Source organism: Blastomyces gilchristii, assembly GCF_000003855.2.
Source record: "Blastomyces gilchristii SLH14081 genomic scaffold supercont1.5, whole genome shotgun sequence".
Taxonomy (NCBI): domain Eukaryota; kingdom Fungi; phylum Ascomycota; class Eurotiomycetes; order Onygenales; family Ajellomycetaceae; genus Blastomyces; species Blastomyces gilchristii.
Window position 1 is genome coordinate 2,038,103 of NW_003101678.1, and position 26,366 is coordinate 2,064,468.

The 26,366-nt window shown below is 48.1% G+C and overlaps 9 protein-coding genes across 9 annotated transcripts; 3 read left to right on the top strand and 6 right to left on the bottom strand.

Annotated features, from left to right (window-relative positions):
* Nucleotides 1-867: 867 nt before the first annotated feature.
* BDBG_03418 (cytochrome c1, heme protein, mitochondrial) lies at nucleotides 868-3,353 on the bottom strand. Its single transcript, XM_002626208.2, has 5 exons — nucleotides 3,111-3,353; nucleotides 2,831-2,985; nucleotides 2,640-2,702; nucleotides 2,129-2,526; nucleotides 868-2,064 (listed from the first exon to the last, which is right to left on the bottom strand). Exons 1-5 carry the CDS (start codon nucleotides 3,195-3,197, stop codon nucleotides 1,784-1,786), a joined length of 984 nt encoding a protein of 327 aa, XP_002626254.1. The 5' UTR covers nucleotides 3,198-3,353; the 3' UTR covers nucleotides 868-1,783.
* Nucleotides 3,354-3,409: 56 nt separating this feature from the next.
* BDBG_03419 (pachytene checkpoint component Pch2) lies at nucleotides 3,410-6,061 on the bottom strand. Its single transcript, XM_031721243.1, has 8 exons — nucleotides 5,473-6,061; nucleotides 5,307-5,382; nucleotides 4,952-5,210; nucleotides 4,803-4,858; nucleotides 4,644-4,740; nucleotides 4,221-4,572; nucleotides 3,843-4,139; nucleotides 3,410-3,772 (listed from the first exon to the last, which is right to left on the bottom strand). The coding sequence occupies exons 1-8, from the start codon at nucleotides 5,572-5,574 to the stop codon at nucleotides 3,584-3,586; spliced, it is 1,428 nt and encodes a 475-aa protein (XP_031577728.1). The 5' UTR covers nucleotides 5,575-6,061; the 3' UTR covers nucleotides 3,410-3,583.
* Nucleotides 6,062-6,538: 477 nt separating this feature from the next.
* On the top strand, nucleotides 6,539-9,414 carry BDBG_03420 (F-box domain-containing protein; the record flags this gene model as incomplete). The annotated part of the gene is made up of 3 exons (XM_031721244.1): nucleotides 6,539-6,647; nucleotides 6,743-9,053; nucleotides 9,144-9,414. The coding sequence occupies 3 exons, from the start codon at nucleotides 6,539-6,541 to the stop codon at nucleotides 9,412-9,414; spliced, it is 2,691 nt and encodes an 896-aa protein (XP_031577729.1).
* A 656-nt stretch (nucleotides 9,415-10,070) lies between these two features.
* BDBG_03422 (WD repeat protein) lies at nucleotides 10,071-14,133 on the bottom strand. Its single transcript, XM_002626212.2, has 4 exons — nucleotides 14,112-14,133; nucleotides 12,927-13,867; nucleotides 11,772-12,850; nucleotides 10,071-11,669 (listed from the first exon to the last, which is right to left on the bottom strand). Exons 2-4 carry the CDS (start codon nucleotides 13,149-13,151, stop codon nucleotides 11,426-11,428), a joined length of 1,548 nt encoding a protein of 515 aa, XP_002626258.1. The 5' UTR covers nucleotides 13,152-13,867; nucleotides 14,112-14,133; the 3' UTR covers nucleotides 10,071-11,425.
* BDBG_03421 (extracellular SCP domain-containing protein Pry1) lies at nucleotides 10,323-11,179 on the top strand (the record flags this gene model as incomplete). Its single annotated transcript, XM_002626211.1, has 2 exons — nucleotides 10,323-10,631; nucleotides 10,781-11,179. The coding sequence occupies 2 exons, from the start codon at nucleotides 10,323-10,325 to the stop codon at nucleotides 11,177-11,179; spliced, it is 708 nt and encodes a 235-aa protein (XP_002626257.1).
* BDBG_03423 (DNA mismatch repair protein MSH4) lies at nucleotides 13,368-17,037 on the top strand. The gene is made up of 7 exons (XM_031721245.1): nucleotides 13,368-14,020; nucleotides 14,104-14,422; nucleotides 14,475-14,515; nucleotides 14,572-14,721; nucleotides 14,775-14,894; nucleotides 14,945-15,032; nucleotides 15,087-17,037. The coding sequence occupies exons 1-7, from the start codon at nucleotides 13,499-13,501 to the stop codon at nucleotides 16,523-16,525; spliced, it is 2,679 nt and encodes an 892-aa protein (XP_031577730.1). The 5' UTR covers nucleotides 13,368-13,498; the 3' UTR covers nucleotides 16,526-17,037.
* Nucleotides 17,038-17,425: 388 nt separating this feature from the next.
* On the bottom strand, nucleotides 17,426-20,042 carry BDBG_03424 (C2H2 finger domain-containing protein; the record flags this gene model as incomplete). The annotated part of the gene is made up of 3 exons (XM_002626214.2): nucleotides 17,426-19,097; nucleotides 19,172-19,410; nucleotides 19,503-20,042. 3 exons carry the CDS (start codon nucleotides 20,040-20,042, stop codon nucleotides 17,426-17,428), a joined length of 2,451 nt encoding a protein of 816 aa, XP_002626260.1.
* A 538-nt stretch (nucleotides 20,043-20,580) lies between these two features.
* Nucleotides 20,581-21,672, bottom strand: BDBG_16819 (uncharacterized protein; the record flags this gene model as incomplete). Its single annotated transcript, XM_031724694.1, has 4 exons — nucleotides 21,552-21,672; nucleotides 21,265-21,514; nucleotides 20,983-21,137; nucleotides 20,581-20,901 (listed from the first exon to the last, which is right to left on the bottom strand). Exons 1-4 carry the CDS (start codon nucleotides 21,573-21,575, stop codon nucleotides 20,581-20,583), a joined length of 750 nt encoding a protein of 249 aa, XP_031577731.1. The 5' UTR covers nucleotides 21,576-21,672.
* A 119-nt stretch (nucleotides 21,673-21,791) lies between these two features.
* BDBG_03425 (DUF221 domain-containing protein) lies at nucleotides 21,792-25,004 on the bottom strand (the record flags this gene model as incomplete). The annotated part of the gene is made up of 6 exons (XM_002626215.2): nucleotides 21,792-22,783; nucleotides 22,867-23,265; nucleotides 23,328-24,263; nucleotides 24,322-24,614; nucleotides 24,682-24,914; nucleotides 24,990-25,004. The coding sequence occupies 6 exons, from the start codon at nucleotides 25,002-25,004 to the stop codon at nucleotides 21,846-21,848; spliced, it is 2,814 nt and encodes a 937-aa protein (XP_002626261.2). The 3' UTR covers nucleotides 21,792-21,845.
* Nucleotides 25,005-26,366: the final 1,362 nt, after the last annotated feature.

Here is a 26,366-nt window from a genome sequence, read left to right on the forward strand (position 1 = left end):
CATCTCTATCGTCTATGAAGTCCATTCCCAAAGTCCAGTCCCTCAGCCCGGAGAGTCCTCGCAAAATCCGCCATGTCCTTATTTAATACAACGGTGTTATTTATTTCGTGGACAAGGGCATGTTCCTTGGCCGGTCTCAACTTCGGGCCCTACAAATCAACGCTCTTATTTAATAAAGTAAAATAAAATAAAATGGAACTCCTACCTATCCTCATTGATACCGAACCGCTTAAATTTTACTTGTACATTACATGTAACTAACGTAATCAACCACCCAACGCTCACCTTTGTAAATCAATTACAATCAACTTTAAATGTTAATATCTCAGGTGCCAGCTTCCCGGTTCACTCTCGGTTCCTTGTGTGTACATTACATGCATGCCTAATAATCTACTGCTTATCTTACTCCGGATAGCCCGATGGGTATGGACCTAGGATCGTGAAGTTATTGTAAAACATGGAATGTCTAACGTTAGATAGAGATCTAGTGATCAACTTCCAACGACGTTCAGGATTGGTGGGAGGTTGTAGGAAAGGATACAGTCTGGCCTTCTACCAGAGTAAGAAGAGGGGGGAAAAAACAAAAAAAAATAGAAAAAATAGAAAAAAGAGGTTTTTTGGGAAGATCTGGTGACCCTCCGATTCTTGGGTTCAGCTTTGTCTGGTATAGGCACTCATTAAGGTCCCTTCATATATAATCAAGTTATGTATATATAAGGGTGGTTTGGCTGGGGAAGCATATAGAATAAGGAAATTATTCTTCGAGAAAAGTTGGAGAAGAAGAAGAAGCGGAGGATCTCTAGAGCTCGCGTTTCGCACGCTGAGGTAAGATGAGCTGTTGGATCAATTCAGTTTCACAAAGTTCCTTACATTTAAATATCAGATCGGCCATTGATAGCCAAGGATATATATATATATATATATATATAATATATACTTACCTGCATCTGCCCACCTTTTGCCTAACGTGCCACATCGCATTCGTCCCCCTAGGCCCTCGTGGGAGATAAATACCGCAGCGAAGAATTAATTAATACAAACATTCACAGGAAATATGAGCCAAAAAATGCAAGAGTGCGCTGGAGGGGGCGACTGGCTGAGTGGACATATTTTTGTTACCTAACGGAGTGAAATAGATAAACAGAGCTAATGTTACAGACAGATATAAAAGTAAGGGAGACGAGGTATGTAGACGGATAAACGCGGATTGGCAAATGGCGATGAAGAAAGAAATGGAGATTCTCATTCTAGAAATGAGGGGATAGCCAAGGGGGGGGGGGAGAGAGTGGGGGGAGGAAGGCAAAGACTGGGGTCTGCGTATAGTTTTAACGGACCTGTTCAGCACAAGAGGAGAAGTAGGAGGAAAGTGAAAGTGAAAAAGAGAAACAAGAAAGAGAAACATGAGTATGTATAAATAATAAGATGAATATAAGATGAAAAGCCATCTGTTCCAATGATATTTTGTGTTTTGGTTCGTGTGTTTTGTTGTATGATGGGTGATGCGGTTGTATCCCTTCCCTCTTCATTTCTCTCTTTTCTTTCTATGTGCATTCCTGATATTTTTTTTTTTTTTTTTTCTTGTAACGAATAAAAAAGGGGCGGGAGCTGGTTTAGCGTTTTGGTACAAGTAGGTATCCCCATCCATACACCCTCATATCCCCCCTGCCTCACTCGACAACATCTACCACTACCACCTTCTATACAAAGTACAGAGTAAAGAAGTACAACAAAAGGAAAAGAGCAGAAATCCAGAAACTAACGAACGAAAATCCCAGACAAGCAACTAGCGCTTGCCAATAGGCGGTCTCCCCACAGGAGGGTTATACACGATCTTCCGCGACTTGATAGGGGCCCATTTGTATCTCTTAATCCAGATGCTGATGGCTGTAAGCATAGCGGTGATGGCGAGGGTCTTGAGACCCATCTTTTTTCGCTCGTCCATCTCAGGTTCTGCCGCCCAATTTAGGAATTCGGTTACGTCCTTGGCCATTTGCGAGGTGGTGGCGGGTGTGCCGTCTTCATATTCGACCAAGCCGTCGAAGAGGACGCGGGCCATTGCGATGCCTAATATTAATTTTCTTCGGTTAGGATGTACATTAACGCATGGTTCAGTATCAACATCTCTTACCTGTTCCGGGGAAGTAAGGGTTAAAGCTCAAACCCTCCTGCACGGATGCACCCGCAGGTGGCTCATCGGGATACCCAGTGAGCAAGTTGAAGATATAATCACAGCCACCATGGCGGGCCTTGACGATCAAACTCAAATCCGGTGGTAGAGCGCTATTGTTAGCGGCACGAGCGGCCTCATCGTTCTTGTAGGGTGCGGGGATGTAGTCAGACAGTTTACCAGGTCGCTTCTCGATTTCGCCCTGATCATTGGGTTCGGTATCGTACTCGTATTCCTCGGCCATGGCTTTCATCTCGTCGACGGTGTGTATGGTGCCGACGAATGCGCGCCATGGTACACGGCTGAGGGAGTGGCAGGCCATGCATACCTCTCGGTAAACCTGGAAGCCACGGCGGAGTCTGTATACCGTCGTTTGACATGATTAATTTTTTTTTCTTTGTTTTGCCTTTTGTGGGGGAATTTAACTGGGACGCAATTGAAGGACCGTAGAGGAGTCAATGGGTGGACTTACGCTTGGTGGTCGAATGTTTTTGTCCATTTAGTGTGTTCCCATGGGTATGGTGTCGGATGTAACCTGTTGGGAAGACATACGTCAATATTTGATGAAAATAATATCAAGAATATATGGCCATCATTATATGTGGATATGTATATGTAAGTCGTTTGATTCCTCCCCAATTATCCCTCGGAGAGAAGTCTTACCCTTCTTCAGCTGGTGTCATAGCAAAGGCCTCCTGGCCATAGAAGTGATAGTACCATGCCACGGCACCGACGGCGGTTGCGGTGGCAGCCGAGGCGGCGAGGGTCAGGTAGAAGGGCGATTCAGGGCGGGCGCCGGAAGATGTGGAAGAGGCTCGCTAGGGGAGACGGGATGTCAGTGGTACAATCAACAACGTGAAAGCGCCATTGGTAGGATGACGGTGATCTAGACGGCTCAATTGGAGCGGGGGATATGTTTGATTGTGCGGGTGGATAGGCATACCGTTGTTGTTGCGGTTGTTTGGCGGAAAGTCTGTCGAGCGAAGATGGCCTTGGTGGGCACATTGCGCGCGACAGATCTGGTGAACATTTTTCTACAATTCAGAGAGTGGAATCCCGCCAGTGGGGGGGGAGGGAGGGGGTACTGAGGCGGGAAGAGGAGAGGGAGCGCTCGTCGTTGTGAGTCTGATATGTGATTATTGAGTGGAAGTTGAGGTCGGGATCGGGTTGCAGCTCAGCAAAGTTGCAAAGAGCGAGGTTTGTTTGGCTGCATCGGGTTAGCGCAGCTCTGCTCTGTATGGGGCTTGGCGCTGGTGACAACGGAAATGGTCTGATTGGCTGGGAAAATGGTTGGTCACGGGATCTCGGCGAAAGCCGCGAGAAATGGTCATAATAATACTGCAGTTATCTCTCTCTATCTGGTGCTTGCTGCTTCTACTATGAACGTAGGTTGATCCTTGATATGGGAAGTATTGCCTAGTTGACTGATACACTACCAGCACATCTCCCTCCCGCTCCTGCTGCTGCCTCAATTACCGCCCGTTTCTCTTCTTCCACTCCCTGTATCAAAGCCCCCACCGCTTGCTCGATGGTACACTTTGCAGAGTCCAGGTGCAGCACCAACGAGAGGGCAGGCAGCCTGCGTAGGCTACGGCCACTCAATCCCTAATGATAAACATGTCTGTTAACAAATAATGCAACATCAATTCCTGTCAAGATCACAAAGATCACCTACAACACTCGCATCAGCTACGTCTGCCAGCCGTTTCGGTATGGATTCAGGAAACAGCTGGTACCAGAGGACCATCTCCGTATGACTGGGAAGAACAAGTGTTTCTGCCGGCGATGATACGTATTTCAACTCCGTGGCGGGATTGTCCTGCTCAACACGGATTACGTCGAAGGTTGCACCGTGTATCAATCCACATTGACTGAGGTTCTCCAGGCAGCTTCGGTATATCTCGTAGATTATTCGGCTGGACGGGTTAGGCATGTACTGCTTGATGTCGACTCGGTCAAGGAATGCGGAATCCTGTCATTTTGCATAGGCAGGGGAGTACGTTAAAACGATAATGCATTCTCTGCGTTGTAATGAGGAGCAAAAATGCCATACCAGCGCTGTGATCAGGTTACTTGTGCAGAGCACCACCACATTAGGCCTGTGTCTGAGTCGATCCAGCGCCGTCAGGAGCGCATTCACAGCCCGCATCGCATCGAAAGGCTCGTTCCCATGCACGCTCTGTTCCCGTTTGGCCGTTAATGTCTCCACCTCATCGATGAACACGCACACAAAAGTATCCGGTTCTTCCTCAAGCATGTTCTCGATGTTATCGAACATCCTTGCCACAAGCTTGCCGCTCTCGCCGAAAAATTTACTCCCTAGCAAGTGTGCGTTGATTTCCACCAACTTGCTCTGGGGGAATTGTTTTCCCAAGCGTATTGATAGTTTTTGTGCTAATCCACGGCTGAGTCTATGCGTTAATAATCTTCTTACTGAGAGGGATAGAGGTATAACACGAATTGGGAATATGTTTACCAAAGACTCGTCTTCCCTGTTCCCGGTGGACCGTAGAGCAGGATAAGCCTGTTCCAATTGATTGTCCAGATGTTGAGTTTCCTCGTGGCAAACATAACTATTCGTATTAGCCAACGGACGGACACCATGCAATCTGATACCAATAATAGAACAGCATACGCATCCTGCTCACTGCCCGAAGCAGCGTGGAGGGTATCGACACATCAAATAGAAGCCTGTGTTCAAAGCGGTGGTTCCTGATTAATCTCACTGCCATCAATCCGTTACAATAACCAGAATAACCATAGCAAGTAATACTGATAACCTACGATTCCCACACACCATCCAACTCTTTACTTGGCAAACTTATCATGCGCGCCTGCGGGCCGTCCTCATCGCTCTTCCCGTTGGCAGTAGCATAGGCTTGCTGGGACGAGTCGTCCATACTCTCACATCCACGTAGCTGGTATGCCTGCACGTCCAGCTCGACATCCTCTAGGCGATATGCGCCGCTCTCTTGCTGCGGGCCTGCGCATTCCATCACTTTGACCACGTCCAGGAATTGGCATTGGGTATCGGTTAGGTCAGCTGTATTTGGTTTTTTAGTATCAGGTCAGTCTCGACTGTTGTGGGAGTTTCAATTTGAGTTATAATGATGTTTGCAGGTCGAGTCCGTTGTCTCACAGAAGGAGGTTATCTCTTGTCCTAGAGTTAGAACGGCGAAGGTTTCTAAGAGCCATTTTGTAACTTCATCGCGGACCTATTCGTAAAGAGGAGTTTCCCAAGTTTTAGACTAACTAATAAACGAAGGAAATGAGAGCGATGTGATCAATAAGAATTGGAAACCCACGAGATCTGTCCGGACGATGATGTTTCCCTCGTTCCTGACGCGGGCCTCGATGTGCAAGGTAGGCCTAGTGATGGTCTCTGTTCCGTTGACCGGGGATCCCATTGTGATTTTTGATGCAGATAGATAAGTGGCAGAATGGACCACGATAGGTATAAGTTCTAGAAAACACAATACGTGTGGAAATGAGTCTCCCCGGCGACCGTGTTGATAGTGTAGCTGGGAGGTTGATAGAGTGAGGTTAAGGGGATAAGGGATTCAGCGGGAGAAGAGAACGACTGGATTGTCTTCCCCTTCATCCCAGCGCGGAAAGAAAGAACTCGGGCTCCAACACAGCCATGCATTGATTTGCTAAACAGAGGAGACTTCGGATTCCAGTCTAGCATAGAAGAAATACAGAGAGGTACTAGCAGAGAGAGAAAAAAAAAAAAAAGAGAGAAAATGAGTTAGAGAAACTCGCTATATTTAGGACAAGACATCCCGCAGTTATATAGTTACAGTATACAACGTAGGAACTAGCCTTGTCTCATCATGCAAGTTCTTAGAACGGGGTGCAGAGGTAGTTAGAGCTCCAAGTAAATAAATATTCGAGCATAAGTGGATTCCTATCGTATGTTGACTTGGGAAAGATAGTTAACTTAAATATTAAAATAATAGTTAGTTAACTTTAATAATAAAATAGTTAACTTTATTTAAATATTTAGCTCGACGTCAGCTGTGGGGTGGGTGACAGCAAAAACAAATCATGCAACTGTTCTCTCAGCCAACTTGCCCTCACACTGACAACCTCACATATCTTCGAGTTCAACGGGTGATCCCTTCCTGGGGCAGATAAATATTTTACTATGGGGTTTCCGCCGCTGTATCGCCATCCAACCCGATCTGCAAAGATCCAATAATAAATACTTGCGACTATTCAGCGTCCCAACTTCCCGCTTTCCCCACACTGAGCGATACAGATACCGTCCGCTAGGAATGAATCCTCCGCTGACCCCGCTACCTTAACAACCCGCTCCATTGATTCCGGGGGTTCTTTGAGTCAAGGGCTCAGAGCACTCCTAGAGTCAAGATGTCGGGTTTTGCAAAGGCCCAGGTCTCCGGCGGGAGGCCGGGCAAGGATATCCTCGCCTCGTTGAAACTGGCACAGCTGGAGATTTCCAAGCCAGCCCTGCCTGCTGGTGAGTACGGAGAGTGGCAGATTATATACTCACCCATTCATATATATTAGACGTCCGGGGGGGAATGCTGTTTTGCTGATGTTTACCGGCTTTAGAAATATTATCCTCCATCCTAGATTACCTTCCACCGGCCGACTTGATTAGAGTCGCGGGGGCTTCGAGGTTAATGAGAGAGATGGTCTACGAGGATTCAAGATGGGTACAAAGACTGAAACGGATTGGCTGTTGGGATGATGTCGAGGCAAGAAAAGTGGCGGAACAGTCCAACCCAGTTCTCCATAGACAGATGAGTGTGCCTGTGCCAACTATACACGTTCAAACCCACCCACCTGATAAGCCTCCCGGTGGAAACATCGTGGGGGGAACTGCAATCGCCAATGGTACGACGGGTAAATCGAACGCCTTTGAAGTCGTTGAGTTCTCTACGGGAATAGGGTCGAACAAATCTATTGCTTTGAATGCTAAGGCCGCTTTATCTGTCCTCTCCCGTGTTCGCTCTATACGTGGAAGGGCAAGGGAGGAATACGGCAAGGTCCATGCGGCGATCTACCCATTCTATAGAGATATTGACAGAACGGGTGGGTCGATGGACAGTATAGTATTTAAAGTGTACCATACGCCCGAAGACCAAGCTCAGATGCTGTCACAACTCCAAGCGTTCGCAAAATGCGATAATGTCCTTGGAGGGAAGTCGAGGAGGGAAAAAGTTCTTCGTGCCGTATCTCTTTTTGAAATGGCCGCGCTGCAGGAGTTTAGAAGTGGGTATGAGCATGGAGATATCGAAGGTCAAATGCGGAAATATACCGGTGTATTGACCACACTTAATGGCGGCAGTGCTGCTATTGCTCATTTCATTGACCATAACCACCTATTCGCGCGGAAGCGCGATTTTGGAAGCCCGTCGGATTGTGTCGATAGTGACACTAATGCAGTGAGGTTAAGCCACTCTCAGGCATTTCTTACCCGCCTGAGCGTGGCATATAACGAGGAAGTGGATATCATAGATCTCTGCTTCCATACGCCTACGAAGGTATCGACGTTATTTCTAGACAAGATCGAGACAGAGGTATTGTCTCCTTATTTCACCGCCCTTTTCACCGACCTACGCTCCCGGAACGTTGAATCGTACCTTAGGGCTGTTTCGGGAACGTTTGCGCAGACTTTGCATTTTACTCGGGATTTACGGAAGCCCATAAATAGTTCTGGCGATGACTTTGCCGAGGCAGCAGATAGGATTGCGGAAAGCATATTTGAACCATATCTCGACCAATACCTCACAGACGAACTCAACCATTTCCGTAAGCACTGTGACATCGTCGTGTCAGAATGGGATAGGCAGCTCTCTGAGCAAGCAGCATCCACGGAATCCTTCTACATGTCCAATGTCAACCGGCAGGCTGATAAGAAAGATTTCCTCACCTCCTTTAAAAAGGTGCTTATGGCGCCTGTGAACATTCTACCTAATTTCTCTTCTATGATGTCAAATGGTGCAAAGGCGGAGGACACTGAGAAAGATGCTCAAATTCAAGACCCAACCTATATTCCGAACCCTAAGTTTGCAACGCCCGTGTCGATTCCTTCCACCCCGTCAACGCCGCCAAATGACCTTCCCACAACAGAACTTGCTGCCAAAGTTGCAATCATGAACTCGAGACTCGAAGGTATTCGCTCCTTGTTCAGTATCGAGGTAGCCCTCGACTTGGTTCACGCTGCCAAAGCTAGTCTAGAGCGAGCCGCCCAATTCTTGAAACTGGGTGGTAAATCCGCGAAAGATGCAAAATTACAGTGCGAGGCCATTTTTGTCTCTCTCTTGCACATCCTTGGCCATCGACATGTCATTGCCGGCTTCGATAAAGCCGTCGGTCACCTTTCCCAGTATCAACCCCGATACGAAGAGAAGCACGACGGCAAGGGCGTGGAGCCGTTGGTTACGTTCCTTGAGCTGGTCAATGTGGGCGACCTGATTCTCCAGATGATGGACGTCTTCTACGAACAAGAGCTAATTGCAGCGAAACTGACGGACCGGAGCGACTTCCTCGACCCGGCGGCGAAGGAGAAGAAGAAATTCGAGCAGATGCTGGATGAACGGGTTGCGGCGGGTCTTAACAAGGGCATAGACGTGCTTATGGATGAGGTCGATTACCTGCTGGCGACGAAGCAGCCTGCGACTGATTTTAACCCAGAGGCGGATCTTTCACGGCGGAATGCGGCTGATGTTGGGCCAAGTGAAGCGGCGAAAGCGGTTGTGGATGTCATTTCGGCACATACTCGAATGCTCATAGGGAGCACTGATAAGAGTACCCTTGAGGTCTTTAATCAGGAGATTGGCTTGCGGCTTTTTGCGTCGCTGTGCAAGCACCTGAAAATGCAGCGTGTTACGGTCGAAGGGTCGATTAAACTTATCAGGTATGGTTTCTGTCTCAAACGTGAAACGGTTCGTGCGATTTTTTACATCCATTACGATATTGATTGCTTACTCCATAACCTGCAAAATAGCGATATGAACCATTACTTCAACCTCATAAAAACGATGAAAAATGACCAGCTACTCCAATACTTTATTGCTCTCAGGGAATTGTCGCAGGTTTACCTTATTGACCCGTCTGATTCTAAGGAGATGGCTACGATCATCGCCGATGGCGATCGGTTTCACGGCATTTTTCGCGCCGAAGAGGTCTATGAATTTGCCACTAGGCGCGCGGATTGGTATCAGGTTAAGAAGAGCGTGGAAAGAGCCATGTTCGGCATTGGATGCTCTGTGATGTGAATGGGGCGTTTTCTTCTACGAACTCTGGTGTGGTGTTTGATTTCAGTCACGACACAATGTCTCCAATCTACTACGCTCCAGCTGAGGTGAAGCGATCCCGCCTTTTGATACACGAATGTCTAGTTGGATACGGCGCACAGCGGAATATGGCCTTACTGTTCATACTCTGTCATCTAATCCTCTACATCTTCTTCCGCTGCTCGCAATATTGCTCTCTTCCCTCCCGGGTCAAACCAACAGATGCCAAGTCTTCACCTTGCCGCTTATATAATTAAGCGAACAAAGGGTAGGAAAGCTTGGCACGCTAGTCGATGTTTCCTGCAAGCGCTAGCAGACTTGATACTGTTTCACGCCAAACTTGATGGCCAGTCAAAAAATGACATGACCCAGGCCCTGGTACTAACTGCCGATGGGGCACGCTTCATGTTCCCTCCAAGTGTTTGAATCTCTTGGATCATGGTAGTTCCCGCTAGTCGGAAGTTTGTGTTGTCAGTCGCATCTGTGGCCTCCCATGAGCTCAGAGCTCCTTGAACAGTGATAGTGCTGTTGAATCCGAAATATGAAGGTTTGTATGAATACCTTTTATATATCTCCTTCTATCATTATATACAGTGCTTTTTTTTTTTTTTTCTCCAACCAGTGAGAAAGCCGGGCAAGAAAAGTGTGTTCTTTCTTGGCCTGTCCAACTATATACTTTCATGCTTATCTGATATTTTTTATTTTGTTTCACTTGAGCGTCTCTACATAATATATATCCATTCGTATATAGCATTTATTATCGTCCATATTACTTTCCCTGGCATGCCCTAAACCTCTCGTTTCATCTTCTCGTCTTCCTTCATGATTTATGCAAAACTATGCCTCCATCACTCTAATCATATCCTCCTCGACCCCTTCCTCCCCCCAATATGCCAAAGCCATCCCACGTCGCCAGCATCGTCCTCTTTCTCCTACCTTTTTCATATACCTATGCAATCCCTGGCCTGGTCATATTAACGGTTACGGTAACTGTCCCTGGCCCAGGCCTATTACCCACACCACCCAAAACATCACCCACCATCCCGCCCTCATATGCTCCCGACAGAGTATTCCAAAACACTATCCTCGCCGTCACAAATAAATACAGATGGGATCATAACGCCACAGCTCTCACATGGAACTTGACTCTCGAATCTAGCTCGCGGCGTTGGGCACGTCAATGCCGCTGGGCCCATTCTGTATGTATATATTTTTGAGATAAATATAATAAGATACACAGCCCTTGCCATATATTAAATTTTGGCATTTATGTATATATCCAAATATACTCTGCATAAATATACAGCTACAAGTATTGTGAACCTCACTAACAAACCCCGACACGCAGACCAGTGGTGAAAACCTCGCCATGGGCTATGCAAACGTCACCACCGCCGTCCAGGCGTGGGGTGATGAACGAGCTCTTTTCAACTTCAATAGACCCAGCTTCACGCATGAGACGGGCCATTTTTCGCAGCTTGTCTGGAAGGGAACCAGGACGGTTGGGTGTGCGAGGTTCTATTGTGGGGATTATGCGGATCGTGGGAAGGATGATGATGCGTATGGTTGGTATGTTGTGTGCCAGTATTTTCCGGTGGGGAATATTATAGGGGGAAAGTTTTTTGAGGAGAATGTTCAGGCTAAGGTGAGTGGTGTTGCTGGGAAAACGGAGTCTCAAGTGTATGAGGTGTGGGCGTTGGGGGTGATGTTACTTGCGGCCCTTGTTGCGGCCTTTGGGGTGGGCTAGAGGGATGCTGGTTATTTGCATTGGGTTAATTTGCTCTGGCAGCTCCGCTCTGTTCCTGTCAAAATATGCATTATATCGTCGAGTTGAAGCCCTCGACTCACATTCATTTCTATGTATGTACCCCAGGTATCCCTTTTTTTTTAATTCCTCCATCAAAATTCAAATGCGCAACACCAACTGCTTCGCCCTTCAATGACCCTAACAAGGGTCTATAAACTTCGACATATGTACCAGGAGATATATAATTCAATGCCTCCAGATACGAACAGCCTTATCCCTCCCACCACTGCCCACCTTCTCTCCATCAGGGCTCCAATCAACAGCATAAACTTCATCTAAATGACCTGGTAGATCCATGAACAGCTTCCCGGTCCGCACATCCCAGACCTTCAGCGTAGTATCTTTGGAAGACGAAACAAGGAGGCGCGAATCAGCTGAGAAGCAGCACTGATATACAGCTCCTACGTGTCCGCGAAGTGAGGATATGAATCTGTCGTTGTTGGTTGGTTAGATAAAATATTAAATAAACACTATAGTGCTAGCGTTGGTTTGTGTGGGAGAGGTTTAAAATGAACAAGATTGCTGAACCTACTTTCCATCTCGAGCATTCCATAGCTTAACATGGTTATCGAAGCTTGCAGAGGCAATATAAGCTCCATCTGGAGAAAATGTGACATGGTTTACTTCTTTCTGGTGTCCCAACAGGCGCGCAACGGGCTTATTCGACGAGGCAGGGTCCCACAGGAACATTGTAAAATCATCACTGGCAGAGACGAGTCGTTCAATGATTTTATTATTGATTGTTGCTGCTTTTTCGAACCGGCGCTTTGCGGTTTCAACTTTACCCTCTTCCGTCTCGGGGACATTTTCGTTGTGCTCGAAAAAGGAAGTTCGGAGGACAAAGTCGGTCGATAATGCTAGATGGTTCACGCGATGGGAATGCGAGGAGAGAGTTTGGAGCAAGCTGCCATCTACCGGATTCCAGATTTTGATAGTTTTGTCGTGGGACGAGGTGTATACGCGCCCCGTCCCGCCCCATCGGACACAAGTAACGGACCCCTTGTGCCCTGTGAGTACTGTGTCAATACGCTTTGACACCACGTCCCATATCCTCACGGTGCTGTCTTTCGACGCGGATGCTAATCTTGGAAGCCCTGGCTTTTGCAAATGGTACGGCTCCCACGCCAGACTCATGATCCATTTCGTATGCCCCTTCAGCGGTCCACCAAGAGCTTCGCCTGTTTTTGGATTCCATAGTCGAACGGTGTTATCCATGCTCCCCGTCGCTATCATCTGCTCGTTCGGCGACCAACTCACGGCAAGAACCCAGCTCTTGTGGCCCTTCAAGGTGTGCAATGGAGTTCCTGTATCGCAATCCCATATCCGAGCTGTTGAGTCTCCGCTTCCAGTGACCATGAGTGATGACGAAGCTGGGGAGAATGCAGTCGCTAGGATTGCCTCTCCGTGCCCTGATATCGCCGCGGAACACCTCGATACGGCTTTTACTCGGAAAACAGCCTGCGGGGTATAGTAGAGGTGAACGGTATCTTCAGATGTTTTCAGCCCCGGTTTGAGGAGTGAATGATACAGATCTGAGAGTATGTCGACGGCTTCTCCATTTTCGTCTTCTGGCTTATATGCAAATCGGTAAGGGACTTTTTCATTGTCATCCTGTTTGATAAGATACGTTTAGTTCAAGTCTCATTTCTTTTGTAATTCGCATCTCTTGGGGCATGAGCGTACCTACATTGCCTTGTAGCGCGTTTACGAGTGTTTCAAGGTTTTTAACCGATCCATCTGCAATAGGAATAGACACTGGAGGGCCGGTAGCTTTCCCTGTAGTCTGGTCGAAAAATTGCACTCGTATACTGCCTAGGTCTGTCGGGATTGTTTGGATTTCCTGCTGTTGCTGTGCTTTTTCCGCAATTTCCCGCTTTTGCCGCTTGCTAGGAGGAGGGAGTACTGTCGCCATAGTACAGGATGTTAGGTATTGCTGATATCCTCGCTGTGGAACTTGAACACCCCGAAGAAATTATTTTGAGAGCTGGGCCGGGCCTTTTGAGATAATTTTGATAGATGAGTAAGCACTGATAACCAAGTGAACTAATATGAAAGCGGCATAGCGTATAACTTTCCCCCTTATATCAACTCCGACACTCCTCTGCTTTACAACATAAGATGATTTCATCGTGTATACGCATAGTAGTACAAATTGCGATAGAATCGCAATGGCTACTGGCGAGGCTTGAGCTTTTTATGTTATGAGCTTGTAAACTGCGTTCAGCCATTAAACCCTCTCTGGGTGTTAATTTGTTGAAGATGCCTTCAGCACGGTTCTCTACCAATCCTTCATATTTCCCCAGTTACAGCAATGCCACCACTCGACGGCCTACAACAGCCCAATCAAGCTCTGGATACCCCCGGACAGTGAGACCAACAACATCAGGAACCAGTGTTGCGTCTCAGGAGATTATCTGTGCCATTAGTGAATCCCGTGGAATATCCCCGAGTGTTGGCCTGGCATTTGTGAACGTCTCCACTGCAGAGGCCGTCTTTTGCCAAATATGTGACAGCCAAACCTATGCCCGGACCATTCATAAACTGGCCGTGTTTGATCCAACGGAAGTCCTCTTCATGAAAACTGCTAAAGAACCGCGGTCAAAGCTTTACTCCATTGTGGAGGAGAACCTACCTCATTTAACCGTTAGTTCCGTTGATAGACGAATGTGGGCTGAAAGAACTGGCCATGAGTATGTCGAGCAGCTTGCCTTTAGAGAAGATCTTGAGTCTATCAAGATGTCTCTCGAAGGCAACTATTTCGCGACATGCTGCCTTGCTGCGGTATGTTTGACGTGCTCAACAGTGAATGATTAATCTGACTCACTGCTGTCTGCCCTGACCTGCTCTGACATGACACTTTCTAGGCGCTCACCTATATTGAGACGGAGCTCTCCAAGACATTTTCTCACCATTCTCTCCGTATCAAATATGAGCCGTCTGAAGGATCCATGTTAATTGATCTATCTACAATCATTTCCCTAGAATTGATCCAAAATCTTCAGAATTCCAAGTCTCGGGATTGCCTTTTCGGAGTGCTCAATGAGACTCTGACCCCAATGGGCTCTAGGCTCCTCCGCAGTAACGTTCTGCAACCATCGACAGAACAGGCCAAGCTTTCAGCTAGATATGAAGCTGTCGAGGAACTGAGCACAAAGGAGGAAATGTTTTACTCTGTTCGGCAGGGTTTGTGCTCTAGTGTTCTCGAAGGTGGACAATGCTAATATCTCGCTTTTAGCTCTCAAGTCATTTGTTGATTCAGACAAAGTCCTCACCTCTGTTAGTTACTGCTGTTATACTTCTTTTTTTCCCTCTCGAAACTAACTGGATGTTAGCTCATTGTTGTACCGACAAAAGTGACCTTTCAGCATGCCGAACAATCAATCAATAACGTCATCATGCTCAAAACCTATGTTAACGCGATTAAGCCTATATACCAAGCTTTATCAGGTGCACAAAGCACGCTTTTGTTAGCAATCCGCAATGTCCGTTCCATTGTGTCAATGCTGTTTGAATTGCCTCAGTTGACCTGAATTAGCTGTGTGCACCCCAAGAGTACGACACGATCGTAGACATGATCAACGCCACGCTGAACGAAGATGTTACTTATCAATCGCGGCCGTTAGACCTACGAAACCAGCGCACATATGCAGTGAAAGTGAGTAGTCTCCTTTAAACCAGTTCAAAGAGCATATACTAATTCTGCAGGCTGGAATTAACAGCCTTCTCGACGTTGCAAGACAGACATACAAGGAGGCAAATGACGACGTAGTTGCGTTGGCGGCGCAGCTAGGAGGTATGCTCCCCCAAATACCCAAATTCTTGTGACCGAGCCCTAATTCAATTTTAGATGAATACGACCTGGCTTTTGACCTGAGGTTCGAAACCGGTCGACACTATTATTTCCGATTATTAGTATCGGCTCTGGACAACACCCCACTACCCGACATTTTCATCAATATATTCAAGAAGAAAACATATATCGAGTTCCAAACCCTGGATCTTGTTAAGTTAAATAGAAAAATCACTGATGCTCATAACGAGGTGATTAATATGAGCGATCGAAGCATTCAAGAATTGATAGAAGATATTCGGTCGCACATAGCTGGGCTCTTCCGTGTAAGCGAAAGCATCGCCTTGTTGGACATGCTTGCAGACTTCGCACATCTTGTAACCATGCAAAACTATGTGCGGCCAGAACTCACGGATACCTTAGCAATCAAAGCTGGCAGGCACCCGATTCGAGAAAAGATTCATACGGACAAGTACGTGCCGAATGATGCATACGCCACTCAGCAATCGCGGTTTCAAATTGTCACGGGATGCAACATGAGCGGCAAAAGCACGTACATCAGATCCCTCGCCTTGATGACTGTAATGGCGCAGATCGGCTGCTTTGTTCCTGCGCAATATGCGTCGTTCCCAATAGTCCATCAGTTATTCGCACGAGTGTCGACAGACGACAATGTCGAGGCCAACGTTTCTACCTTTTCTGCCGAGATGCGTGAAATGTCTTTTATTCTTCGCAATATAGAACCAAAGAGCATGGTAATTATCGACGAGCTCGGTCGCGGTACCAGCACCACTGACGGTCTCGCCATTGCTATCGCAATCGCTGAAGCGCTTATCGAAAGTCACGCACTGGTCTGGTTCACGACCCATTTCCATGACCTGGCCAAGATTATGGCAGAGAGGAACGGCGTTGTCAATCTACACCTTGCCGTCGACATGTCACCCTCTACTTCGAAAATGACAATGCTCTATAAAATTGCGGACGGATTCGTCAAGGACAAACACTATGGTCTCTTCCTCGCCAGACTTCTCCCGTTCCCGCAACCCATGCTGCGTAAGGCTCAAGAAGTTTCGGAAGCACTGAGTTTGAAGATCGAGAATCAACGGAAACGCTCGAAAACTCTCGCTATTGCGAAGCGGAGAAAGCTCATTCTGGACCTTAAAGAGCAGCTATTGCAAGCTCGAGAAGGCGTGTTGGAAGGTGAGGCTCTCCGAACCTGGCTGAAGAAATTGCAGCAAGAGTTCACTTTGCGAATGGTGGCACTTGATGCAGAAGTCGACACAGCAGACGACGACGAGATGGATGTGGATGAAAGTCGGGATATCCAGCCGTCAGTATCTCTTGACCTTGATCCCGGGCCGGTTCCTACTACAGAATCCGAGCCCATGACAAATCTTACAGCACCATCCGCCCACCTCTCCGCTCCTTCCTCGCAGTTGGAGAAGTCCGAGAAGTCCCCATCAATTCCGTGGTCATCATCCGTAGTGGGATGTTAGACTGTTGCCTCCGAGAAATCAGAAGCATCGGCTTTGAAAAATCCGCAAAAATTTCTGTTTGAAGAGGATGGAACTCCCCTCGAGTTTTAATGATGTGGCCACGCGCGTATCTTTATAGGATGCTATTTTCACGTATTAGCCTCGATAGATATATTGTGCAGTAATCAGGTATTGACGAACCTTTCCCCCAATTATCGGTTGTTAATTTGAATTCACAAAGAGTATGCACTATACTTACATCTTACCAATTTATGTTCACTTATCTGTGCATTTCTCTGATAATCATCATATAGCATGTATGGCGACAAATATTTTAGATTGCATGTATGTAACTACGCAGCAGCTTCCCGGAAAAATAGCCTGAAATGACCAAATGAAAATCTCCTGAGCTTCCTCGAGTAGGGGTGAACTTCGAACCGCACCGCAGTATGGAGGTGTAGAGGCGGCTGTTCGACACTTGAGTGTACACTTGGAATTTAGCCGAAGCTTTCAATACCGAGCTCAAATAATTTCGACCTTGATGAGTTATATGGCCTGGTGAGTAGTGCTCTAGACATATTTAACTTGTATATAGCTCACAAGTATAGCGATGTATGTAAAAATCAAGGGATTCAGGTGTAGCAGAGTCAAGACTTCCCATGGAGCTAGTACCACAGGTCCACAGGGACAGTACCAAGGGATGGGCATTGGCATTTCCTCCGCCAAAGGACGGCATCGAGCAAGGATTTCCTCGAAAATTGTGAAATAGCATAAATCTGACAGACGACTAGAGTTAAATACACTCTCACGTCCCAAATGGATTTCGTAGCAACAGAAAAATAATTTGCAAGTGGTCAACGGTGAAAATATTTGATTGACCCAGGCGTCTCACACAGCTACACGTCAACCTTGCCCATTCTCCTACCCAAAATGATACAACACCTGCTTCCCTTTTTTCCCTTTCCCCTTCTTGCCCCCTCCTTCGCCGCCATCCCCTGCTTCTCCTTCGTTCCCAGCCTCTGCGGGTGTAGGATTAACCCCTCCCCTCCCCCACGGCGATGGGCCCGTAGCGGCCGATGGTGCTCCCCACCGCACCGTGCCGCGCGTCAGACCGGCCATGAGCGTGTTGGGCTTCGGTGCAGCAGGTAGCGCCGGAAAGGCGTCCGCATTAGCGCCTCGTGCGATGGGAGCTGCAATCGCTGCGGTTTTGGGACCCGCTGATGGAGAAGGGCGGGAAGGGGCTGGCGAACTCCCTCCCGAACGTGACGGGGGTGTCACTGTTGACCAGGGTGACGCTGATGGGCGTGCTTTCCTGCCGCCAGGAGGTCCACCAAGGGGCGGGAATGGGTTGCTGCTGCTACCGTTTGATATTCCTCCGAGACCTCCGCTGCGTCCAACCGCTGAGCGCGAAGATTGTGCCGTCGATGATTTTAGGCGTAGCACGCGCTTTCCACCGCCGCTGGCACTTGCACCGGTACTTGATAGTACTCCGTTGGGCCCGGGTAGAGCGGGGTAGTCTTCATTGATGGCGCGCCAGTCGTTCCAGGCTTTGAGGAGGGCGCTGCGCTTTGACTCATCATCGTAGAGCTCGGCGAGCTCCTTTATGAGCTTGCCTAGCTCGCCGGATGAGGTGTCGAAGAGTGAAAAGAACGATTCTATTAGGTATGCGGCGCTGATGGCACCGGTGCGGTAGGAAGATACTTTATCGCGGAAATCGGAGACTTTTACGGGGTCGTTGCGTAGGAGGGAGACGGCGCGGTCCATTACAGCGCCATGTGCAATTTGGAGGGCGTGTTCTCGAGGAGTTGAGGGGGGCGCACTTGGGCGGCCAAGATTTAGGCTTTCCATAGCAGGACGAAGACCTGCTTGAGTGGGGGGAGGAGGAGGAGGAGGAGGAGGAGCGGTTGATTGAGTCGGTACGCGAACTGTCTGGGCACCGCTCGGCGTGAGCTGACCGCCAAATGTCCTGCTCGTGACGGACTGAGCGCTCTGGATGGCCATTTGTCTTTGATAAGCCAACTCGTCTCGTCTCAAAGGTTGAGCGCTGGATGCAGGGAGAGGTTCTGCGTTAGGATCACGCCCTCTTCCTGCACCTCGCCCCTCTCTCCCGCCTCTCTGTGGCTGGTAGGGAGTTCTGTAATCGAAACTAGATAAATCGACTGTTCTCGCATCTCTTCTTGCATCCTTGGAGAGGCCGGCTGGGTGGCACTCCAGCTGGTGAGCTTTTAAATCCATTTGTGACTCGAAGACTACAAACTTCTTCTCCAAGCACTCCTTGTCAAGGCAAAGGAAGTGGTCCTTGTTGAAATGCTCCTCTAGGGAATTATAGTTGATGAAATACTGTTGCTGCCGGTTTCCATTACGCCGGTCACATATATGGCATCGCTCGTGCTTATCCCGACAGTGCGTGTAGAGTTCATCGTCCCCGTAGAATCTCTGTCGGCAAAAACCGCATTCTGGGTGGCCTTTGAAGCCGCTTTGATCAACAGCGCCAGGGTTATCATCTCCATATCTCTCATGTTTCCGAAGTTGGGTCATTGAGAAGAGCTCGTGCTCATGAGTAAACACCTTCTTATTTCGAGTACATAAATCACTATTTCCTGTTAGCGGAGGGGTCGAAGAAAATTGAATATTTAAAATTTTTAGCGGGATAAAGTCTGTACGTACCACATAACCTTCTGATGCTGACTCTTTACATGGCGATGAAGATCCGGCCATCCCAGACATGCGACATCACATTCGCTATCGGGGCAGTTATACCGCAGGAGCAAAACCGTATCTTCGAAAATATCGTTCGTCTCATACTTAATTCCCAAGTTATCATCTGTACGTATGAAATCACTGTCTCTGAAATCCTCGAATTTTTTCACTGGATCATCGGTAAAAATTACGGAGGGCCACTCGGTCTACTCAAAAGGCAGCACGTTAACACTTGACAACCCTAGGGTTTCTCACTTGATTGTAAAATCCGAGAACAAGAGGCCTCTCAAACACATACCCGACAGTGTGCGCACGCCTTAGTTTTATACAAGGCCCTCAATCGCAAAGCACAAATATGACATGTTCGATGGTTACAAGGGGCGACGGCAGTATGAGCGATGTTCGACGCACAGATAAAGCACACTTCGCCGGTATCCGCGTCCTCGCCCGTCGTGGCAGCTGCAGTCACAGCCGCTCCCTCGCCCTCAGCACGTTTGGCATCTCCGGTCAGGCGATCACCGGAGGTGCCTCCGCTCCGAGGATCTGAGTCGGGTGGTTCGCCTCCATAGTCACCATCGGTGGGTTGGCCTGGTCGGATCGTAGAATGTCCTGCTACTTGTGGTCTTGTCTGCCCTCTTCCGTCCGGTACAACACCTCGTGCGCCCCGTGCACCTCTCCCTCCTCCGCCTCTGCCGCCGCCCCTTCCACGGCGCTGTTGGCCATCTGTATGCGGGTTCGGAAGCGCGCCGCCACGACCTCGTCTTCGGTTGCCTCGGGTTGGATTTTGGTCCCGTTGTGGAGCAGAGGTAGGTGGAGTATTAGCGGATATATTAGCCATATTGACTGTGACTGTGATTGTTGTTCAATTCACTTGGGAGTAAGGGAAGAATTTCCGCACGCAGACACTTCGCTGCGGGGACCCGATTTCTGGTGATTATGCCTATGTGCTAAATTATGAAGAAAGGAATGCCTGCTGTATAACCCGAATAAGAGTTACCGGAAGAGGAAAAAGAATATAATAGAGCAATAAAAGAGCAGAATGTAGTGGACTATGTGCAGTCGGTGGTTGTAGTAGTTATGTAAAAAATATCTGGATGGAGGCTCAATTCTGATTATGTAATAATACATTATTCCGTATATACAGCCGAGGCGCTGGCTATGAGAGTATAATTTACCGTATTGCGATACCACAACTCCGAATTATTATTACTCAGGCTCCAACACAGTCACTTCAGCAATATCAACCCTTGGAAATGCAAAAGAAGAGACGGTGATCTTAAGGCATTAAATCATCTGAGTCATTGAGGTGGCGTGTACATCAGGCAGCCCTTCGTCATACAATTGGAGTCACGAACAATAACAAGTGCCACTCACTCTCACGCATCCTTCTTCGCCTTGTTTGCCGCCGCCCTCTGCATCAAATCCAGCAACTTCACCGTCCTCTGGCTATCCAGAAACTCCACAGACTTGATAAGCTTTTCCCCCGTCTCATCCATCCACAGCAGAAACACATACTCCCCCCCATATGCCCACTCCGCCTCAGATACCCCGTCGTCCTTCCCCTCGTCGCGGAACATCGCACGGCTCCTCGCCCACACTGTGACTTGGTTACTGCTGTCGCTCTCAATGTACTCCTTCACCGTCAATGGGAAGCTGCTCATGACGGCATGGAGTTGGGCAACGTGTTCCAGTATGCCCTTTTTGTCGAAGGGCCAGGTGGGTTCAGTGACGCTGGCGCGAATTGGTGGACGAAGTTTTCTGCCAGGATGACTTCATACCTTTCTGCCCGAAAGTGTGTTGAAGTTGGCAATGAAATTTTGAGCAGCTTCTAGACGCTTGGATGGCGGGGCGATGGTGGCTGCTGCCGATGATGATGATGCGCGGGATAGAGTAGTAATCAGGTAGGGCACATGGGATGAGGTGCAATAAGTAACTATGTATTGATGAGGTTAATGTTCTAAGGGAGAGAAGTTCGTGATAGAGAACAGCTTCTTTCGAATAGACCTTTATATGATGCCCGTGAAGGCGGGGTAATCTTTAAACCTGATACATCGCAGAACTTTCCGAAGCGATATCAAGGTCAGCATCGGGTTCCGCCTGCCTGAGATTTGACATGTAGATTATGCTTCGCGCATCTTTTATTAGTAATTTCATCTCGCAGGTGCCGGGAACTAATACTCTGGGGTTTCGGATGTAAGCAGCCTTGGATTCGGGCTTTGTCAAAGTCCAGATTATTAATTCCGAGAACTTATTGAGGATCAACAGACTCCCAGAATGACCAGAACGACGCGGGTTCAGGTCGACCGGGTACTTTCCAAGTAGTCAGTGGAGATAGCTTTGGACTAACGCTTGACGGCATTTCCCTACTCATCTTCGTTATCTTGCCGAATGCACAGCGTCAGCTTAGACCTATATAAAGTATAAATCATTAGTGACTACAAATAGCATATATCTATTTATGTACATAAAAATAAGAAAGAATTCCCGGGTAGCGAGCCAATAAGCTCAGTTAAAACAGAAACCAAGAACCCCGAATCACATAATCCCGTGGTATATAATATATATATGGACAAAAAAGAGCAAAAAACTCAAAAGTCATCACATTCTCCTATCCCGCGAGTAAATATCCCTTGCTCATAGCTTAGTAAAATATCTTCTCCTGCCATATCGGCGGCTGGCTCTTCACCTGATCCCACTTCACCTTATTCCTCTCATCCAAATGAGCCTCCTCATCCGTCATCGGTATCACACGACTCGTCAACTCCACTTCACGCTGGCTAATCCCGCCCGCATCGCGCGGCACCCACAGTAGCGGCGTCGGACTCCACACCGACGGCGGGTAATATGCATTGTCCGCTACTTCGTCCGTGTACTCAACGGGCGTACCCTGCCGGATCCGCTTGCGTAGCGTCGCGTAGTCGATGTAGATATGGGGCTCTACGATTGAGTGGATGAAGTAGGAGAATTTCCGCAGGATGGCGTGGAGGGCGTTGGGCCTGTGATGTGGGAAAACAGGCGTTTCAGCCGAAGTCCCTGCTCGGGTGATCTCGGCGAGGGTTATGGTTGTTTGTGTTGAGCTCTTTAGTTTGTAGGCGGAGATTGGGCTGGGGATTTCGTTGCTGGCGCTTTCTGGGCTAACAGGTGGTTTCTCACCTGTTGTGCCGTCGTGGGAGTTGCTTGAACTGTCATCCTGCTCACCAAAACTCCCATCGTCATCGTCATGGGCGTCGTTGTCGCCTAGCATTTCAGCTTGCTCGAGGGTCCGGGGAAGTGCGGAGAGTAGGGGGCGCAATGCATCATTCAGGGATATGTGCGCTAGAATCGTGAGAATGATGAAGAGGACCATCATAATCACTGGCCCTATAGCGCCCTTAATGGCGAACAGGCCAATCATACACACAGAGGAGAGATATACACCTGTCAATACTTGCTGCAGGGCACGCGGGTAGATCAGGCCCTTGGTATCGACATCAGAGTCGTACACGAAAAGCAAGTTGTAACGGTAGGCTTGGTAGACTAGGTATAAGCCGAACGAGGAGAATCCGAGAATAAGAGGTGCGATGCAGGAGTAGGTAATGGCTACAATTGATTAGATATATGGGCGAAACTTATAGTGGTCATGCATAGGGGGTTTGGTTCGCAGGTCGCTCGAATACACTTACCGATCACGACCATGTTTGTGAACACCGGAAAGACGGTAGCCCAGCGCAACCCATTCATTGATGTCCATCGTTCGTAGAGTTTGCGCGGAGTGGTGTCAAAGAACGCAACGAAGATCTTGAAAATGACGAATCCCAGCACCTGCACTACCGCACCAGCACTCAGGACTAGACCCTGAAGAAGGAAGTATGAAATATAGAAATTTGAAGCTTTCGGGAGATTCTTTGCGAGTAAATCTTTGGCTGACATGGGATCCTTGATAATTTGGCTTGTTGCGGCTGAAGCTGCGGAGGTCAACGTGGTAACAAGAAATACCTGCACCACCTGGAAACAGAAGTGGGCGTTCTGCGTAAACAATTCTACATGAACAGTAGTTGGAAGTCCAGTTTGCCGCGCGAGAACTACAGTTAAATCAGAGTTAGGTGCGTCTTATGTCGGGAAAGGGGGTGAACAATAAACGTACATCTCAACAAAATCGGCACCAATGCCATCAGCAACGCAAGACCTACAGCGGGGAGTAAACCACTGATAACGCCCTTAATTACTTCGGGAAGTTCGTTAATAAACCCAAGGAATGGCAGGAGATTGCTCAGATACGCCACATTCGATATCATTCCGACGAAGGCAGAAGGAATCGACCAGAATATAATCAGGGCAGTAATAGCCGCCTGGATCAAGAATTTCCGCACAATTCTTTGCCACCAGCTGTATTGCAAGGCAGGCCAGATAATTTCCTGCGGCGTAATTCCGATATAGCGGGGTGTCATTTGAAACGGTTGATGGTGTGAGAGCATTTGATAGGCGGTTTGGGCGGCCGCTTGGGAATCGAATTCGATAAACACAGCTGGAATTGACTTCGCGTCTCCATCTCGATGTTTCTTTTGCAGCTTCTCGACTTTAGGAAGCACCTTTTCAAGCTCGGACCGTAGCCATTCTATGGTATCAACTTTTTCGCCAGTGAAATAACGTAGGCGATGAGTCGGTCGTTTTACTCTCTTCGCCCATGGGATAGAATCAAGATCGCAAGCCATGCCGTCAGGGTTAGGTCCAGTATCAACTACGCATTCTTCATCCCTTTTCTGTTTTTTCATCGCTTTAGATCTTGCGGAATTCGCAGATTTGATCAAGTCCGTTTCCAGACTCTCCAGCTTCAAAGCCAACTCGTCCCTCTCTTTGACTCGTTCATCTAGCTTTTTGCAGTCTGTCGTAATCCAGATACGCCTGATAGACTTTCCAAAAACCTTTGCCATCTTAGACTTGGTGAGAAGGGTTTGGGGGACTGCCATGAATAAGACAGTCCTCGACGAGATACGGCTAGCATATAGAGGCGAGAGAAAATATGCTTGTCGAAGCGTAGCATAGAACATGCTTTCTCGGGTTACCATGTAGAATATGAAACCTGTGACAACTTAGTCCACTACATCAAATTTTCTTTCCAGGCACAGGATGGGACACACTGAAGAACATCCAAGCGACAAAAACATGCGCATAATATCGATTAGGATCTTTCACATTACTGAAACTCAATGCATCAAGTTGAGTATTTCCCGCTCCCCCGGTGGCATGGATAGGAAACAAAATGGGCCAAACGACAAGGCATCCCACGAAACATGTCACTGACATAAGCCGGAGGAACCGTAGGAAAAAGTATCCATCCAAAGATGAATGCTGAAGCACATAGGTGTCTGACAGGTTGAAGAAGGCACCGATCCAATTGACCCAACCTGAAGGTAGTTCCGGGCTCCGTTCACTGGGGACAGGTTATGAGGTTGGTCATAAAAAGGCAGTAGTAGCCCGGGAAGGAAGAAAATGCTTACTGTTCATGGATATTGCCCAAGTATGATCTGGGGGCATAGAAGCGCTGTTGACTCCGTCGACAGATAATAAAAACCGCAGTCCAAAGGGTAAAAAGCACAAACGCAGGAACAAAAGTCGTCAGCAGAGCTGCGGCAGAGGTAGAGGTATCCACGCCGAGTGAGCCAAGTGTCACGTCTATAGTTGACTGGTTTTCCCCGCGAGACGACCCGATATTTGGATCATTGTTTGGATCCTAGAGGAACTCATCAGCTTTTATGAAAGGTCTAACGCCCTCAACAGGTCTTTCTAAACGAAAGATAAGACTGACCAGCAATTCTGACATTGTTCCTACGCATTGGGAGCAAGCCTCGGTTTGGAAGAGGCAAGTGTCTGGCTAAAATCCAAGGATGGCGATGGATAGTGAAATCGTGCAGAAATAACAACATTCGCCCCACAAAAATGGGCTGGTTACTCCGTACTCCGTAGAGCCCCTCGAATTCAATGATGGTTAAAAAGTTTTCTGCCACTGGAGAAAAATAGAGCGGAGCTCTTGGAAAATAAGAATATTCCCCTGACAGGGCTTAGGAAAAACCGGCTCGTTCGTTCTCCCTCGGTAGCCCGGGTGTGGAGTGGACACTGCTCGCCCTCCGCTGCTGCAAGGCAGCAAGGGTGATAGAAGCTGGGGGAGACAAATAGGAATGTGAGCCGTCATATTTCCAAAAATTTGAGCTGTTGCCAGCGTCTTTGGGGTTGATTGGCGCGTTCTCCCAGCGGACAGCGCGCGGGGCACACCAGCTTAATTCCCAAGTGGCGCAAGGTTCTCTGCCGGATAGACTTTAGTCGGCGCGACTGTAAGGTGCGAAAAAGAGATCCATCTACAAATCAGCGTGGAATATTATCCACAGGCGACGGGCCCACGACTTGCTGTCTGCAGCTGGTGTCATCTGGCACGGGCTGGCAAGACGAGACAAGTTGACGTGATTCGGAGTTCCACAATTAGTTTTGAGCTCGATATGCGACTATTGGAAATCTCTGGCTACCCACCGAGAGCTAGCGAGGGTAACATATCATATCGGGTTCGGAGAATTCTCGCGGTCTGTAATTGAGGACATACCAAAAATATCAGCTGGGGGGTAGTTGTTTCCATAGTGTACTGCGTACTTTGCTCCGATGAGGAAAGTCATCATCATGATGCGAAAGGATGCGAAGAATTACGGCCTTGCATCATGTACCTACCTACTGCGTAAATACTTCCTGGTTCTGGTCGAAAACGTTTGGGAAACGTCTGTGCTTGTTCTCACGAGTCACGGCTTTGCCGATCCCCGCAAAAGGCGCAAAGGGACAGGAGAACTTAGCTGCATGAAGATAGATGACGTCTCATTGCTAACATTATTTCCATTACGCAGTAAGAAACGCCAGCCCAGTTCGTAACCGTTTCTCTGTCAACTTAAAAGTCGAAGATGAAAATAACGTTAACATTTGCGTAAAACATCCGTCGATGTTTTGAATGGAGAAAAATAACAGCGCTTCTGCTAGCTCCAATCTGGCGCGCCGATAATTTTGAATATCAGGGCCATTGACCAGTCAGCGATTGAGATCTTGCATCGGGATAGGGGCTGTTCGTCCCAGGAGCTCGGCGAGGGCTGGCTGAAAGTCCCCCTTCGCTCCATCTCAAGAGCTGGTTTTTCTTGGGGCTGACAGGGCT